General features: G+C 40.3%; 2 protein-coding genes across 4 annotated transcripts in view; one reads left to right on the top strand and one right to left on the bottom strand.

The window, feature by feature from the left end:
- adam22 (ADAM metallopeptidase domain 22) overlaps positions 1-18878 on the top strand; it is a 67126-nt gene that overhangs the window by 36613 nt on the left and 11635 nt on the right. For all 3 annotated transcript variants that reach the window (XM_086311791.1, XM_086311790.1, XM_086311792.1), the window contains exons 7-22: positions 6573-6639; positions 6726-6802; positions 7583-7657; positions 9536-9607; positions 10613-10779; positions 10867-10951; positions 11766-11856; positions 12516-12567; positions 16217-16316; positions 17032-17103; positions 17313-17405; positions 17983-18063; positions 18149-18199; positions 18302-18365; positions 18471-18576; positions 18660-18779. In XM_086311791.1, the coding sequence (XP_086167917.1) occupies positions 6573-6639; positions 6726-6802; positions 7583-7657; positions 9536-9607; positions 10613-10779; positions 10867-10951; positions 11766-11856; positions 12516-12567; positions 16217-16316; positions 17032-17103; positions 17313-17405; positions 17983-18063; positions 18149-18199; positions 18302-18365; positions 18471-18576; positions 18660-18779 (1373 nt within the window). The remainder of the gene's footprint in view (positions 1-6572; positions 6640-6725; positions 6803-7582; positions 7658-9535; positions 9608-10612; positions 10780-10866; positions 10952-11765; positions 11857-12515; positions 12568-16216; positions 16317-17031; positions 17104-17312; positions 17406-17982; positions 18064-18148; positions 18200-18301; positions 18366-18470; positions 18577-18659; positions 18780-18878) is intronic.
- cldn12 (claudin 12) lies at positions 1857-6047 on the bottom strand. Its single transcript, XM_086311795.1, has 3 exons — positions 5892-6047; positions 3825-4078; positions 1857-3731 (listed from the first exon to the last, which is right to left on the bottom strand). The coding sequence occupies exons 2-3, from the start codon at positions 4041-4043 to the stop codon at positions 2907-2909; spliced, it is 1044 nt and encodes a 347-aa protein (XP_086167921.1). The 5' UTR covers positions 4044-4078; positions 5892-6047; the 3' UTR covers positions 1857-2906.

Below are 18878 nucleotides of genomic sequence, written 5' to 3'. Positions count from 1 at the left end.
GGTGTTTGCATTTGGTGCCAAGGGAGGATTTTTTACACAGACAGCACAAGCTGGGAATGACACACTGTGTGTGTGCTGGAGCTGATGGGATACAAAAAAGGAGGTGTGTGTGTGTTCGGGGGGTCTCCCTGTGGCCTGAAGCCATGTTCATGTTACTAAACCTGGACCGGTTCATTCACACATGCAAGGAAAGAGTGAGAAAGAATGAAAGGCGTGTTTATCCCTCCCCACTTTATGTTCATGAGCCAGCGGTCTGTGTCTGAGGTCTCCCATGGCAACCCAGGCCCCACCCCCTGTTTCTTCCCAGCTCAGCATATGAAAGCCATCTGTGTCGACCTCTAATCTCCATCAGTACTCGCTCCCCGCTGGGTCTATATGCTGTGTGTGTATGTTTTTGAACTGAGATTACTGGCCGGGAGCGATGATGCAGGGAACAAAGAAAGCATGGCATTATTACAACAGTTAAATCAGACTTTGGTGCTCTGATAATGCTGATTTGTGCTGTGTGTGCGCTACAGATACATGCAAATGCAAACAGATATTCTTATTTTCATTAAGGTCTTACTAACCATCAGCCACTAAACCTTGACATAATTTCCAATTATACCTGCCGCAGTGATCACTTCACATGCTTGGTCGACTTACATCAAAAACAAAACGAAAAGCTGTTTTTCTTTTTTGTTAGACTGCTCACTGTCATCTACTTCCTTTGTTAAGCTATGAACTCGATTATATCTTAATTTGCTCATACGGCAGGTGACAGCAAATATCATATCCCCCATTGTGCTGTGCAGTAGTGCAAATTTTGGTATAGATGCTACACCAAGTAAATAACGGGCCGTTATTGACAATAATGAAACTTTTAACCCGTAAAAGCTTATGCAGGGGAGAGAAGTGTTTCATGATTTATGAGTTGAATCATTGTCTGTTTAATGACCACTAAATGACTGTGATTTTTACTTTCCATAATAGTTAATTAACACAATAAAATGCATCTTTAAGCTTTCATGTATACTGAAAAAGGGATTTTTGGAAAGCTGGAACATAAATGTGCCTTCTGTTGTTTGGATGTGCCATATCCTCTGAATTTTGGTGAAATCTTCTTTTTAACGAGTGTACACTCTAGAAAGCAGAGTTTATAATGAGATTAGTCTGCCAATGCTGTGCTGGCCATTTTCCCACTCTCCCCTGTTAAGTCATTTATATTCATAAACAACAAATAAATAAATTTTCCCATTTAAACACCACATTGATACTTTTAAGAAGTGCTACATAAACCACTTCAGTGTCCTCTGGCTTAATGGGGATTGGGTTGGAGAAGGGGCTTTAACATTTTATGATACATTTGTGTGAATTAAGAACCCCACAGGCTCCTGATTTCTCTCGGTTAAAGTGGAAAGAGGAGCCATAACCAGCTGAAATCATGGCTGGGCCACATTAAAAAAAAGAAATGCCACAGCAGACAGATGCACATCTTTCCTTTCCTGACACAGCCCTCCTATTTATCCAAGCTTGGGACTGGTACAAGGAGTATGCAACCTTGCGTCCCCTCCTTGCTTTCAATTTGGGGACTTTTTGTATGTTAACCACTATTCCACTTTATTAGGTACATGTTGCTAGTACTTGGTCTACCCCTCGGTATTGAAAACATTCCTCAGAGATTTTGGTCCCTGTTGACTTGATAGCATCACGCGATTGCTGCAGGTTTGTCAGCTGCACATCCATGAAGCAAATCTTTAACTTTACAGGGTCATCTTGACCTCCTCTACATGCGCTGAGTTGCTGCCATATGACTGGCTAAATAGATAACTGTGTGAGTTTGCAGCTTGTATAAAAAGAGAAGCACGTGATTACAGTGTGATTTATGTTTTATTTAAAACAAAAACAGTGTAGAAAAGCATGTTTCTTTGACATTTTCACTTTAGAATCACATAAAGATCTGTACTTCATACGCAGAACCTGCAAGAAGGCAACAAATGTGGCTTAATCATGACTTACAGCCTTAATCAGTGCTTCCAGCTACATTAGCAAGTTTTTTTCTACCACACTAGAGATGTCTTAGTGTTTCTGACAATACAGTAATGTTAACTGCATTTGTACATCAGACTGAACACAGCTAAAAGGTTTATTAGTGGCACCTTTTGATGTTTTTTGACACAAATACCTTGGAAAAGTACGCTGTATCAAATGATTAAGTACTATATAGGAGGCTTTACATTAAAAAAATAGACTCAAGGCTAACAACATAGGTAAACAATGGCAATTAAACCAGGCACATTATAGACACACTTAGTGCAGTTAACAAAGAAATGACAGCTGCTCTTCAAAGTGACAGTTCATTACACACTTCGTGTTAGAACAAAAACAGGTGAGTAGTTGTCCATTCAGGACACAGAAGTCAAAGTTAATTGCAGTCCATAATGCACTTCAGCAGTGATAACAGACAATCCTCATACTGTAAGCTTTACACAAGCAAAAGTCACTTGAAATTAAGGATAAAGTGTCAAGCACAAATGTAACAGAAAATTAGAAAAATTAGGTTGGTCCATTGGCCACTTCAGCAAGGAATAAACTATTATTTAGTGCTCATACTCTGATATAAAAAACAGTGAAACAAGTATTTTTTTAAAAACAATACTAAACTGAATGCAGTGTTTTAGTTTCAAGGTTAATCTCATCCTTCATGTGGTACATCCAGGGTTGTTTCTACCGATTCTCATCCTCTGCCATCAGCAGTTCACAGGCCTGGACTGACTGACAGTATTTTTGAAACTATTACTCTTGAAGCTGTAAATAGCTCTCAGGTCATTACCTTCCATCTATCAAACTCTGTTAGTTTTATCAGTGATGAAATTTATAGAGGTTCATGGACAGAAGTGATGAGGTTATCAGCCTCTCCTCTTTCACTACTCTTGCGTCAGCACAGGAATATCAATTTCTATTGCTGACATCCGCGAGCGGGTGGAGTAGCGGTGGCCTGTATAGCTGGATGCGTACCCCTGAGAGGGAGCGTAACTCTGCGAGGGGGCATAGCTCTGCGAGGGAGCGTAACTTTGTGAGGGAGCGTAGCCGTAGGCGTGGTTTCCTTCAACCTCTGATCCATAGCCATTCGGTGCAGAAACCTGAGACACGTACACCTGTGGTGGAGCAGGTGCGATAACGCTTTGCACGTAGCCCTGCGCGGGCACATGCGGTTGGGCGTTAATTACTGTAGGAGGGAAAGTCTGTGGTGGGAAAGGCTGCGGAACATAAACTGAGGCAGGAGAATGTGCGTTGGCAATGAGAGGCTGGGTCGACATGGAGTTGGACGTGGACATGGGCAACCAGAAAGGTGAAGGCAGCTTCTTGCACATACAGTACCACATGAACATCAGCAGTGCGGCTAGCATCAGTCCTCCAGAACAGCCTATAGATGTATACACAGCAAAGCCATCAGAGAAGATGTTGGCATATCTAGCGTTCATCTCCTTGGTGCGGAAAAGGAACCACACGGAGGGCGCAATGGGGACTGCGCCGCCCAGGAAGAAAAACATGCCGGCCACCAGGTGACAACCTGGACTGTTCACCAGGCATCTAACTGTTTTAATGTCCGGTTCAGGCTTGTCTGAGCAGCAACAGGTTTTACACATCCCGGTCATGGACAGCAGCAAGGCTAAAATGCCGAAACCGAGGCCTGTGGGAAGGCAGAACTGCAAAAGCCGCAGATCCAGCTGATCCAACTTGGAATACCACTGGAAACATAATAATATATAATTAATGCTGGGACTATTATAAACATCGGAGAATTAAAAAACAAAACATAAGCAGAATAGATCAAGCAATACCTCTGAATCATAGTAGAGGCATCCTGAATAGCCATCCTGCATCACACATTTAGCCCACAGCCCATCATACACACTGATATTCTTGGCATTACGATTAAAGGTGACGAGTTTCGTTACGCGCCACTGCGGAATTAATGCTGCCACTGTGAGCCCACCTACAGACAAAATAGCAATGATGAAGGCAAAAGCATTGGTGGCGTGGATGTCCCGGCACGACATGGCTGGTTATTGCTGACAGGGGAGTCTCCGTTTTCCTGGATAAACAACACAAGTCAGACAGAAAGCAGCAACTGATCAGTTTGATGGACACAGAATTCCTGAAAAACGTGGTTATACAAGTTTATCTGAATGGCCCCATTCCTTTATAGAAGCAAGCTAACTGTGCCACACGCTGACCTAGCTATGGGCAACCCCCCTGTATTTCAATTCACCACAGTGTGGTCGACCCAATATCTGCTGTCCCTGAGAAACAATGCTCTCATTTCACCAGCAAACAAAGTGGGAATGACTCGATGACTGAGGCTGCACTGCAGGAGTGTCTATACAGCAGTGCATTACACAGATTACTGTGCAGCTGAACAATGAGCAAGGCTCGAACTTTATATGACGCATGCAACAGTGACTGACTCAGACAATGCAACTTGCAACTGCTTTTTATTTTATCATCTTAAAAAAAGAGCTCTTATTGCCACTTTCATCTCATCTCTGAAGGTTATCAGGGTCTAACTGAGTATGTTTAAAGCACTTTATGGGCCAATTCCTTGTGGCATTGACGGTCTAAAAAAATCAAGGTGCAGCCAGGTGCACTAGCTGTTTAAATTACCGGGTCATTCCACCTCAAATCAACAAATTTTTTCAACATTTTCTGCTCAACCATCTCTGATCTGCTTCATAATTTTATGGCCAAAGCTTGGGTTGTGGTGAAATAGCTTCATATATCAAAGGCTTTGTTTTGTTTTTTCGTTTAGAGAAATTTGAGCTTGAAATTTTAACCTGAATCAAAAAACTCCTCCAGGATAAAACAAATTTATGTATTATTTACTCAGTTATAATTAGAGTACCATCTGGAAACTCAACTAGAACTTTTTTCTGTTCGGTTAGGACTATCTATTGATATTTTTGTTTTCTGTGGCACGACTTGTGATATTTGCTCAATTTTCTTCATTTTACGAATAAGAATTTCACATCAAAAAGCCTTTCACAAGTTTTCTTTTGTATAACTATATGCAACACATAAATTGTCACCAGCTGTATTTTGGAATGTCATTTTTATTTTTATTTTTTGGTGGATGTTCAAATATGGGACTTCCCAGGACTACACAAAAAACTTCACAGCAATCCTTAATTTATATCAAAATGTTAAACCAAAACAGTTTTAGGTGATTTGAGATTAACTGACAGGATATCCTGGCTCAAAACTAGAGGCGGACAGGATTTTACAGTCAGGATGAATGGACTGTGAAGGGTCTTCAAATGTTCTGAACAATAATCACTGTACCTTTCTGACATGTCTCAATAGCATTTTGTTTTACAGTTTTTGTTTACTCAGTCGCTATCTTATTGTGTTTTATTAAATGTAACTTTCAAAGTGCCAGCTGTTACAGACCGGTGAATCTAAACTATTTATTCTAGATTATGCTAACGATCAACGTGAGCAGGGTTAATAGCACAGTGATTATTACACCCAAAGCAGTATAATTATACATACAGTACCGACACAGTGTGCATTGTGGTAGTAAACAAAAGACCTCAACTCTGTAATAACTGGTTAGCAGATAGCACAGTCAGCTAGGCTAATTACCGCTACTTTTGCTAGCCCTCAGCTAGCTCTCTTTGCTCAGACGAATGCAAAGGGCCTGTAAAGTTGTTAATACGTGTTAATAACAGTAACAAAAGCCGATCGTCAACATCAACTGACTCAATACGAAGAACTTAGTAGAAAATGTGAACTCCGAATTCGCTAACTAATTAGCCACCTAGCTACAAGCTAAAGAGGTAGCATTACCGCAACCTGTTGACGCCGATTTATTTTCATACTTTAACTACATTGACTAAAGGGTACTATACCTTGTTGAGCTACGTTTACAGTGAAGTCGGTAACATCTCAGCCTGTTTCTCCTTTACATACTTGAACACAAACCGAGTCTCGTACAGTAGCTCGGAGAGTAAACAGGATGTGCCCTCCGCAGAGCTCGGGGTGTTTCCGCCCTCAGAGCTGACTCACAGGAGGTAAACACACCCTTTAACTCATGTTCTAAAGTATTTTTATTTATTCGTTTATGTCTGTGATTCTTAAAGTTTTACGTGGAAACAAAAAACTTAACCACGCGGATGATAAAAAAAAAATGAAGCAAATAAAGGGTAGATAAAATGATAAACAAACAAACAAACTACAAATAAAATAAAGTAAGGCATAAGAATTCATGAAACCACACTAGGGTGTGTCTATGTGTAATCACCACATACAGGTCATTAATACAGCTAAACCGGAATTCATTTTTCTTTGCTGAGTTTGCTTTAAATGAACAGAGCTGATTAATATCCTTTGTTCTTATCAACTTATAATATTGGTATTAATATTTTAGTAAGGTACTACAACTTACCAAGAAGCTCTATCCATTCTCTTTGACGTCACTTCTCTCTCAAGCAGATAAATCGGTCTGTGCCCTGAAACTGAAAAGTCACTCGGCTCTGATCTGTCTCGCTGATTAACTGGATAATTATTTTTTCTGTGCATGTGTGTTTTAGGGGGATATTCGCATTCACATGATCTACAAATCTGCCGGTGAAGAGGCAATTAACGATCTCCTTGGTGGTAAGCTGATGGTTCATGTACTGACCAGGCTTCTGATGTGCTTTAATTAATCTTACATACTGAATGTGTGTCCGTCTGTTTATAAGGCGCTCTACCAGAACCACCTTTTCCCAGCCCTCCATTTCCAGGGTCAAAAGTTGTGCACAGGAGGAAAAAGAGACAGGTATGAGTCTACTAAATGGTAAAGCGGTCTGCACTTATGCAGGGTCTTTTCACCTTAGAAGGGTGCTACAAAGTGCTTTAAAATCTGTCTCCCATCCACGCACACACACTTACACACTCACACACTAATGGTGGCAGCTTGACTGCCATTGAGAGCTGCTTGAAGTCAGTGTGCCCAAGGATATTTAGGCAGTATAGTAACCGGGGAACCACCTGAACCACAGCTGCTCAGATGGCAGAGGAAAATGATCACCAATAGCAGCGGAGGCGTGCAGATGCTTATATTTTGTGCATGCCTGCATGAGTGTAAGACAGAGAGCTAATTATGCTACCAAGGCTGTTGTCTTGATTACACTGCTTTCCGTCAATATGTTTTATGTTAATTCATAAAGAGTGCGCTGTTTCCAAGCGTTCCTCCCACTCAACAGCTCTCCAGCCCGCTCTTCTCCTCTTCTCGTCTTCTTCGGTTTCATGAAATATTTATCTTATAAGTAGAGGCTGCTTCCCTCCTCGCCTTTTCTCAGACATAGTCAGGTGTCTGCAGCTGTCTGTCTCTCAGCCCTGAAAGCTGCGCTCATATTTACTTTGATTTGGGCTCACAGACAAACCTGGTTTGGCTTTTGCTAAGCTGATGCTCTTTGATTTGTCATTTATTTTTCTTTGAGCCTCGAGTTGACCTTTGTTTTTACTGTACTCTTTTGAAATTCTCTTTAATTTTTTTATTTAGAAAAAGATGGCGTCTGCCTCCCGTTAATATGATAAAACTGTCGTCTCTTTTCAGGCTCCACGTTTGTCACGAAGTGTAGAAGATGAGACCAAATACATCGAGCTGATGGTGATCAATGACCATTTAATGGTAAGCTTATTAGAGACTACAAAAAATAGACATGAATGTGACCTGAAGCCAGAAATCGTGTTATGCTGGCCCACTGACCACAAATCTCTCTAGATTGAAGTGATGCAGGTGTGAAGCGTCACTTTTTATCACGACTGTCTGACTGTCGCATCACAAACAGTCATAGTAGAAAGAGTGCACATCCCTTTTCAATTCTACGGACTTACTTAGAAGGTCATAATAAAACTCAGTTGGTGCTTATCAGGTTTAAAATTATTTAATTTCAACCTCAGGTGCACAGCAACACAAAATACTAGACAGAGACTGTATTTATTTACTAAAAACAGTTTTGTTTGCAATATTGTTGCAGTTCATTGAAGTTTGCAGACGTCCCTTTATGCCTAACTCTCTTGAAGTCATATGACAGCATTTCATGGGTTTGGGGTTAAAGTCTAGGTTCACACTTGACTTTAGAGTATTTTGGTATAAAGAGGAGTCCATGGTCAACTCAATGACTGTAAGTTGCCAAGGCGCCGTTACTGCAAAACGCCTAAAATCATCACCCTTTCACCACCGTGTTTCACAGTTGGTATGAGGTGCTTTTTTGCTGATGCGCTGCTTGGTTTTCTCCAAATGTGGCGCCGTAATGACAGCCAGACATCTCCGCTTTGGTCTCGTCTCTCTAAAGGAGATTCAGCTTTTCAAACCTTAGCCGTGCTGCCATGTTGTTTTTAGAAAGGAGAGGCTTTCTCCTGGGAACCCTTCCAAACACACCAAGTTCAGTCATCTTTGACATTTAACATGCTAACTGAGGCTGTAGATTTAAATTTCTTCGAGCATTAGAAAATCTGCTCTTCTGGTTCAATTTGCTGCGTCGTCCACTCCTGGGAAGATTGTGGCATTGTTTTGACACACACCATGAATGCCTCAGACCAGTAAAGTGCCAAAACGTCTGCTTTTTATAGAGGTGCTCACACTTGGTGATGATCAATTATTAAATTCCATTTGAGTATCAGTACCTGGCTGCTACTTATCATCTTAATTCCTATGAAGGCAGAAAGGGTGTACTTAGTTTTTCACAGGACTGCGTATCCAAACAATTCTGTCAATATTAAGAGTCGTAATAATTCATTTTACATTTTATGCTTCAAAGATGTAAAATACAGCTAAGATGGAAAAGTTTGGACTCATATACACTTGTTCTTGTAAATTAATTTTGCAGAAAGATTCATGTGGTCATCCACATAGATAGATATTCACGTAAATCTTGGTGTTACCATTTCCAGTAAACAATAGTCAAACAGGGGGTTGCACGGTGGTCCTGTGGTTACCACTGTCACATCACAACAAGAAAGGCCATGGGTTTGAATCTGCTAGCGGGATAAAGATGTTCCGTGTGGCGTTTGCATGATGGCTCACCCACCCATATGACCCTGAATTGGACAAGAAGAAGATGGATTGATGAATACTGAAACAGGAAGAAATAGTTGAAGCATGTCAGGCTTTGGATTTAAGACATGTATGAAATTAGACTCATTCCATTGTTTGTTGTGTGGTTTCTTGGGTTTTGTTAAAAGAAAAACATCTTTTAAATAGCTCAGAGTCTACAGGAAGCTGGTTGGGCTGAGAGTCAAGGCTGTAAACAAAGTAAGAGCATGCACTTCAAACGCTGCCTTTACTGAGCATGAAAAAACATTCTGATCAACTAAGATCCACTGGAATGGAATTGACTTTGTTTTTATATCATAAAAGCAACATTAAGACTAAATCCAATGTGCAGACACAGGCTTCTTCCATGCATTAAAATGGCTTAAAGTAAATTTGTTCCAGATTATGAAACCCATTTATATTAATTTATCCTTCTTGTCTCTCTTTCTTTGTTTTTTTTTCTTTCTACAGTATAAGAAGCACCGGCTTTCCGTCGGGCATACGAACAACAACGCTAAGACAGTGGTCAATATCGCTGACATGGTAAGAACTGTATCGATCCGCTTCTTGGAAAGCTTGCCACAAGCACTCCCAGGTACTGGAGTCGAGCGCACGCTGCACTGATTTCTCATTTAACCAACCTCACTCTCCCCATTTAAAGCCTCTCCTGGCCCATAATATGCCGCGAGCAGCCATTAACCGCCCAGTTATGAGGTTTTCAGATGACTGGATGTCAAAAGCAGTGGTGGCATCCCGACAGCTCAGAGGCAGATTTTAAGTGTTTGATTATTTGTAGCCACGTCTGTGTGTTGTATTACTGAAATCTGAGCTGGGACAGGGTCACGTCTGTAAGCTGAGAGGCTGGTGAAGCTGGAGAAAGGTCATGCTTTTTGTTGTGCCCTTGAAGAAGATCATATGAAGCAGGCTTTATTTAGGAGGCACGCATTGATTTCTTTCATCTATGCTAAACACTATAGCATACACCTGGAAGAAATGTTGGAATAAGAGCTGGAAAAGAAATAACGCAACAATGGTCTGGAGCAGGTTTAGTGTCTGTGGGTATTGTTCCTTCTGCACTTTTGGCAGCAGTGAACTCTCCACACAGATGCACCAGCAGAGGCAGATAGTTTGAGTTTGTAGGGGCCACAATGGGATTAAATCATGCACACTGACCCCTCCATCCCTGCACTGACAAACCATTAGCATTTATTTTGAATGCAGACACTTTGCTCTCCTCCGGTGTTTGTCTGGCCCGAGGCACCTGCAGATTTGCGTCTTATGAAAGCAAACATTATTATTTACAGCAGAGTTTGCTCCCACTGTGTCCTTCAGACGGTTCCCTTTGTTTACTGTCTGTCTGGTTTCTTATGATGTGCCGCAGCTGTCTGGTGGCAGGATCATACTGAGCATTTGATCACTGTCGTATTGAACAGCTGGAGATGCCGATGCTCATGACACATCAAACCGAATATTTTTGCCACTTTCTGTTACACAAGTATTTAAACCTTCTTGACATTTTTCCTGATATCAAGTTTGCTTTTTCCACAGATTTTCAGGGAACAACTTAATACCCGAATTGTGCTCGTTGCAATGGAAACCTGGTCAGCTGACAACAAATTTAACATTGACGATGACCCCATGGTGACCCTGAAGGAGTTCATGAAGTACAGGAAAGACTTCATCAAGGAGAAATGTGACTCTGTTCACCTCTTCTCGTGAGTATGCCAGTTAGGAAAATAAAATGTTTTTTTTCCCCTTATACACTCAGCATCTTTTGATAAAACACCCTTTTCTTTCATCAGAGGGTCTCGCTTTCATAGCAGCTGGGGTGGAGCTTCCTATATGGGCGGAGTTTGCTCTCTCACCAAAGGAGGGGGCGTCAATGAGGTGAGTGAAAATTAAATAATTTTAAAGGCAAGGCAAGGCAAGGCAAGTTTATTTGTATAGCACAATTCAACAACAAGGTGATTTAAATGATGCAGACAACGTGGAGTTCAATCACAGTGGTCAGTTTACATTGATCACCACCAACACCGACTGTTTTCTGTGATTAAATGAGGGATACAGTGCTGTGCAAAAGTCTTGAACCAACCCTCATTTCTATATTTTGCCATTTTTAACGTGGTCTTGAGCAATACTTCTTCAGGGTTTTCTTTGGACATTGGCTGCTTTTTCGCCCACTTTCAGACGAATACTTTTTTGTTTGTTTGCTTGTTTGTTGTTGAGTCCCTAAACACTGAGCTATGAATCATTCAAGCATTAATAACGGGATGAATCATAGTTGTGTCTACACATAACAAACAACTTAGCGAAGAACTAATTTTAAATGGTGTCTTTAGGCACATGGGTCCAACTAATGGAGTCACCTATCCAATTTTTAATTTTCAATCCAATATGTTCAGTAGGGGTCAGGCGAGAGGTACAACAGTGAGTGTCTACAGCCATCTATAAAACACGGTGGAGGCTCTGTCATGGTTTGGAGCTGTATTTTAGCCAGTGGTGTTGGAGATCTTGTAAAAATCAACGGAATTATGAGAAAAAGAAAAGTACCATCGGATTCATATAATTTCAATTTTCTTTCATTTAAATTAATTACTGTTTTTTCTGCTTTACAACAAGATTTCCTACAATAAATCAAAGATTCTTGGTCTTTTTTTCATTGATTCACTTCATTCTCTCTTCCTCTGCATTTTTTCTTCAGTATGGGAAAACTAATGAGATGGCCATTACCCTCGCACAGTCTCTTGGACAGAACATCGGCATCTTCTCGGACAAGAAGAGGATCCTTAACGGTAAACCGTTAAATCTTAATGATCCCTTCTGTCTTCTCTCACGCTCTTCATGAGATTTAACACTGATTATTATTTGTTATTTTTGTTTTTTGTTTTGTTTTTTGTTGAGGTTTCATCATCTCCATTCTCATATATCTTGTAAATGCACCCCAGAAAAGGAGAGGAGGAATGAATGGCTGGGCATGTGTTACAACCTAATAGAATAATTAACTATACTATCTATAATAATTAATATCTTTATTTTTTCTATACTTACGTCACAGAACAATATTTTTTTGCTTGTTTGCTTTGTGTTTTTAAGTTTTCTTTTCTGGACTTTTCTATATATTTATGCATTTACACACATGCAAAGGCATCTAACTTTAACCGTCTCCTGCAATATGAGGTTAACTAGTAAAATATATGTAAAAAACACATGTAAATACCCGCATTTTTTTGTCTTTTCATTTTCCTTCTCCAACATTATGTGCTTTTATGTTTTTCTTTTCCAAACCTCCCTAATTTTATTATTACTGTGTCCAGTATTTTACACATCTGTACACTACATATGAATTGCACTTGTTTTTGTAAATATTGTCAAATTTCCCCCCTAACAATAATAAAAACACACATTCTTCTTAAAACTCAATTTTGATGATATCACAAATGTATTTTTCCAGGTGAATGCAAGTGTGATGATCGCTGGGCCGGCTGTATCATGGATGACATTGGGTAAGTTCCTTTTCAAAGTGCATTTCCTGATCTCATCTCACAGCTGAATTCTTGTCAACTCTCACAGATGCCGATGATTCAGTCTCATCAAAGCATTTTAACAAATTCTGACACAGCATGGAGTTGGATGCAATGTTACCCAGACTATAAGTTGCTTTCGTTCCCTTCCCTGTATGAATATTTACTTAAATATCGCTATAACTGCAGTTATCAATAAGTGTCATCCTGCCTTGTCAAAGCTATGTGTTAATATGTAAACACAAAGTTTACATGTGTGTCTCTTATGTATTTAAAACCAATTAAATCTCAAATATCAATCTATTTATCCATTTAAATTACATGTATGTCATTCACTGCTGTGTTCTTGTACCTTTATAATTCACCACTAGGGGACAGTCCAGGTTTAATTTCCAGTTGCTATCTTCTTGTTATATAACATTGAGCATTTCTCTGCATAAAGGCCTTCTGTAATGTCTTATTTGCTTAGATAAGAAAATAGATGATTAAAATATTTTTGTGGACTGCACAGGCCTGCTTGGCATCATGCCACTGTGAGTGTCTGTGTGTGATCTGTGTGTGTGTTGTCTGTCTGTGTGCGTGTACCTCTCTTCTTATATACTTCTTACAATTCCCCCCCCCCCCCCCCCCCCCATCCCGAATGGGACAGCAGGTGAGCTGAAGCTTGTGAGCGTTGCTTGTGCTGGTTTTGAACCAAATGGCTGCGTCGGAGGGAGGTTGTCAGTCATCACAACCTTTCCCTTTGTCATCCAAGGGCACTACAGCCACTGTGGCCCCAGCTTCTCATTTTACCTAGATGATATGAACAAATACAGCTTGATGTCCTGTTTGTAATACACTGGCTGTATTTTTCATGATCACTTTGTAAAATATCACATACTTAGTGTGTATTTTTCAGTTTTTGGGCAATGTTACTGACTGAATAGCTGATAAATGTCATTGATTTGTTTTTCCCGATTGCCGAGAGGCTTCTTCTCCACCCTGCTGTTTAAAAATTAAAACTTCTCATTACTGATTTTTGTTCATCGTTATCCAGTTGATACAGTCTGCAATGTCATTCTCATCTTGGGTCAATATTTGTCTCATTCTCCTGTAACAACACAACAAGTACACTTCCCAAACACTGAGATCCTGCTCTATTGGCTTACCTTAATAAACCTCCTCTATTGTCACAAGGTCACATGACAGAGGACAGGTGACTTTGTGCTTATTTAAACCTGTCACCTGTGAACAGACCCAAGCAATTTCCCTAAAATCGAGTCAGTGGTGTTTCAGACGATTGTATTCAATGAGCGGCCTCTGAAGTTTATTTTTAATCCCTCAGCACCTGCATGTCTGATTTTCTTCACCTGACTACCTTTAACTAGTTTTTTCACAGGATGTAGCTCCTCTGTTTGCTTGTGTGTTGCGCGAGTGCGTGTCTGAGTGGATTTGTGTTAAAATACAGACGGGACACAAATTAAAGGAAAGAGAAAAACAAGATAAGTAATGGTAAATGGTAAATGGCCTGTATTTATATAGCGCCTTACTAGTCCCTAAGGACCCCAAAGCGCTTTACATATCCAGTCATCCACCCATTCACACACACATTGACACACTGGTGATGAAAAGTAATGAAAAGACTTCCTCGTTAGATGTTTTAATCAGCGCTGTCCAACACTCAAGTCTCTCACAGGTGTTTGCGAAGACAGCAAAATGATTCACATCATTTTCACACTCATTAAATCATTCAGTGATATTTGTACAGTTTTCATCCTGGAAGTGGCCTCTGCCTTTTTATAGGATCAGTCAGAGCAACTTCATGTAGGTTTGCAATATTTGACACATTTCTTTAAGGGGCCAAAGGCTCCCAAAGCTGTGCCAGCAAAGCTCAGGTTTTTCCTTTAATATGTCACCCATCTGTGGGTATGTGTGCTCCTATGCAGTGTATACAGTAGCTTTTCTTAAGATCTTAAATCCTAACTACACCTTGTATAAACTGAAGTTTCTTAAAAAAAAAACACATTTTCCATTAAGGTTAAGTTAGGATTTGGTAGCAGTTAAATTCTGTAGGTTTTTCTATTTTTATTTCCTTCCTTCTCCTGTGAGAATGGGTGTTGCCATCAGCAAACCGGGTCAAAATATGTATTTCAAAGGGAGCAACCTTAAAGCCTTTAATATTTTTTAATTTAATGAGGCCAGATAGCCTAAAACGCACAGTACCAAGAATAGACAGGCACGACAAAGACTCAAATCCCACTTCACAATTTTAATGCAGAGATTAAGAAATTGAGAAATGGCTAAGCTGCTGATGAGCGTCCTAATAACCACCAGGTGTTATAAGCTGACTGTAACGGAGCGAAGGAAGGAAGAAGGTTGCTAGCGAAATAGTTTGTTTTTTATAGTGGTCTTTTTATTTCTATTTTAAAAATATAATACATATTTTGATCATATTGTGTGCATGCTGTGAAATAAAGAGTGAATAATAGTGTTATTCCATGTGGTACCAACTGGGGAATCACACAAGCATGTTTCTTCTTTGCTTCACCTCATCTTGATGTTTAAAAGGGAATGAAAGCTACAAGATTTCAAGAACAAATCCCGTATAAGAGTCGGGACAGCAATAAACCTTATTAATTCCCAAAACTTGCAGAAATATTGTAGTGTACTTCATCCATTACCTCCTCTTTATATAACCATCGTCATCATTGGTGATGGCTTCATTTAGTCAAATTACACATGAAACATCAGCCAAAGCCTCTCCCACCCTCGACTCTCTCATTATTGCATTGTCTGGTTTGGCAGGCCTGATGAGCCACTCTAACCTTTTCCTGCAGAATAATCAGGATTAAGACTAACAGTGCAGAAGAACATAATAATATTTAAGTGCTGCTCACTGTTGGGATAATGCCATTAAAAGCATCAGCCTGGCCAGGCATTTTCAAGCTCCGCTGAGATCGGACACTGAAGTCCGGATGGATGTGCCATCCAGCTGGACTTTAGCCTTTAATTATAAATGAATTGAAGCAATCACAGTGAGAATTAAAGAGCTGATGACACTCTCAGCAGAGCTTGATTTCTATTCTGAGCAACTCATTAAAAAAATTAGTCAGATATTCTTTTTGTTCTTTTGGGGCTTCAGTGTCAAATGATAATGCAATGCCGGCTTAAAAATGACTCATCGATAATATTAGGCTTGTTTTCCAGGACAACGTAAAAACGGCACATCTTAGAATCCATTTACAGCCCGCTCATATCTCCGTACGATGTTCACAGAGTCAGTTGTGCTAAATGTCTGTCTCCATGTTATTATAAGGATCTCCTCTGAACTGTGAGTATAGTGAACCTGCCGTAAAACCTCTAATATTTAAAGTGTGTTTTATGTTTGGTAAAAAAGAAGCAATTTTAAGTATATTAATAAAAAAACAGTTCACACTAGTAACTGTAAAATTGTGTAAAACTAAATTGTAATTAAGTAAATGCACGATACAAAGACTGAACGGGTTAAGGTGCTTAAAACTGTGTTTTTTCAGTCTTTTGTTCTTTGGTGTTGGCAGGGAGGAAACCCTCTCACGCACACAGTAAAATCTGCACACGTGGTTTATTTTGTGTCCGCGTTAACAGCCCGATGCGTTCTTGTTGTTTTGAACAGTTTTTACCTGCCCAAGAAATTCTCTGACTGCAATGTGGAGGAGTACTATAACTTCTTGAACAGCGGTGGAGGAGCCTGCCTGTTCAACAAACCTCTGAAGGTACATCATACTTTCAACCAAATGCTACATACGTATATAATCTATATTTACTGGAAAGTTCATTAGGTATGCCTTGCTAGTATCAGGGTGGACCCTCCTTTGCCTTCAGATCTGCTTCTTCGTGACATCCTGGAAACATTCCTCAGAGATTTTGCTCCATTCAAATGATAGCATAACTCAGATGCTGCAGATTTAATCAGCTGCACATCCATGATGTGAATCGCCCGTTCCATTACATTCAGCTCTGTGATATGGTGTGTTTTCCTGCTGAATGAAGTAATCAGAGATGCTCTTTTGCATACCTTGGTTGTAACAAGTAGTTATTTGAGTTACTGTTCCCTTCCTGTCAGCTGGAAGCAGTCTGATCATTGACCTCTGACATCAAACAAGGAATTTTTGTCCTGCTGTTCACTGGAGATTTTGTCTTTTTTTTACCATTGTCTGTAAACCCCAGAGATGGTTGTGCAGGAAAATGCCAGTAGCTTGGGAGCTGTTAAAGCTCCATGCCACGTTTAAAGTTGCTGGAATCGCCTTTATTCTAATGCTCGGGTTAAATTTCAGCAGGTCTTCCAGACCATGTCTACATGCCTAAATGTAGTGAGCTTCAGCCATGTGATTGGCTGATTAGATATTTGTATCAACAAGCAGGTGAACAGCTATACCCAATGAAGTGGCTGGTGAGTGTATATATTAATTTAGCTCTTTATTCACTCAGCTGTTAGACCCTCCAGAATGCGGCAATGGCTTTGTGGAGCCAGGAGAGGAGTGTGACTGCGGAAACCCAGCGGTGAGTTAAACATCCGCGGATGAATGAAAAATACACAGATATATATACTGAAGGCTTAACCTTTATGATCATCCAAGGTCAAAGAGATGAGTTACAGCAAAATAAACAATCAAAGAAAAAGGGTTAACATCTGAAGCAGTGAAGTAAAGTCATTGGAGAAATTAAGGCAAAGAATAAACTGTGTTGAGAAAAGTTTTTCTTCCTTTCAGGAATGTGCAAAAGAAGGAGAGAACTGCTGCAAGAACTGCACCCTGACTCAGGGCTCTGTTTGTAGCAATGGACTCTGCTGCAATAACTGCCAGGTACTAAACCGGACAGTAGCAGGTTTTAAGTGGTTTTTATCTAAATATACTGATCTTTATAAACAGATATGGAGCTGCAGAGTATGGTGGATTTTTGGTTTAGTCACATTCAAGCAGGGTTTGGTTGCATGCAGACAAACAGTCCATGTGGAGAGCAGAAGCTGAAATACTATTAGCTACGATCTGATGGGGATTTAGTTTTAAATCAGCTTTTCAAAAATGTATCTGTGTAAAATCTAACAATGACTGACAAAACAGGAAGTGTTGAACTAGATATCCTTTTTCCTACATTGGAAGCACTGAAAAAATAGCCGTGGTCTCCGGGGATTATGCCACTTTCAGGCACTCCTCCGCTACTGAAACTGAAACGGAAACTATTTAGGACCATTAAATCCTACAAGAAAAGATATGGACATAGTTAACATTGATGGGGTGTGTTTTAGCTGTGAATGGGCAGACTTGTCACACACTTTACTTTATGATGGCAAAAAACGTTTGACTTTTTGTTTTTTTCTGCCGGACGTGGAATGAAACACAAAACCTTTTCCGATTTAATTTGTCTTGTGTGCTGATACAGATGGAGTTCAGGGGAATTGTGTGCAGAGATGCGGTGAATGACTGTGACATCCCAGAAATCTGCTTGGGCAATTCCAGCCAGGTGAGCACGGATTTTTCCTCCTAAACATCTGCTCATACTTAGATTTGCATCACTGTATTTTTGAGGCTTTCTCTATTTTTTGCAGTGTCCACCAAATGTGCACAAGATGGATGGTTACACATGTGAAAAAGACCAAGTAAGATCTTGATGAGTTTTATGTGATCTTGCATTAAAATGTTTAAAAACCTCTCAGCTGATTGGCATGCACTTTGTTAAGAATCACCTTGTTTGCCTGTAGGGTCGCTGCTTCAGTGGAAGGTGCAAAACCAAAGACAGACAGTGCAAGTTCATTTGGGGAGAAAGTAGGTGTTTTCTCTCATGTGCATTCCAACGCAAGGAGATCTAGAGGAGCTGCACAGAAAACACCCTCGTATTATTCTCCTTAAAATTGCTTGTGTTTCCCTCAGAGGCAACAGCAGCTGACAAGTTCTGCTACGAGAAGCTTAACATTGAAGGGACAGAAAAAGGCAACTGTGGAAAAGACAAGGACACGTGGATCCAGTGTAACAAGCAGTAAGCCAGTCGTCTGTGCCTCCTGTGGAGCTCTGGGTTACTTTCCTCTCCTGCTGATATGTGTTTGCACCTTTTGTGTTCAGGGATGTTCACTGTGGCTATCTGCTGTGCTCCAACATCTCTCCTGCTCCACGACTGGGAGAGCTGCAGGGAGGGCTGACTTCATTCTCTGTAGCCCAACACAGTGCCTCTTTGGACTGCAGGTAGCCAAAGGAACAAAAAAGAAAACACCTAAAACAGTCTATAATGATCATTTGTGATCTGTGTTTAGTCTATGGAATACTATTGTTTGTGCAGCACTG

The sequence above is a fragment of the Aulonocara sp. 'chitande type north' Nkhata Bay genome, linkage group LG11 (assembly GCF_057382095.1).
Source record: "Aulonocara sp. 'chitande type north' Nkhata Bay isolate Kocher_YH1m ecotype deep benthic linkage group LG11, A_spYH_male_GT1.1, whole genome shotgun sequence".
Classification (NCBI taxonomy): domain Eukaryota; kingdom Metazoa; phylum Chordata; class Actinopteri; order Cichliformes; family Cichlidae; genus Aulonocara; species Aulonocara sp. 'chitande type north' Nkhata Bay.
This window is presented reverse-complemented; position numbering and strand designations above follow the sequence as displayed.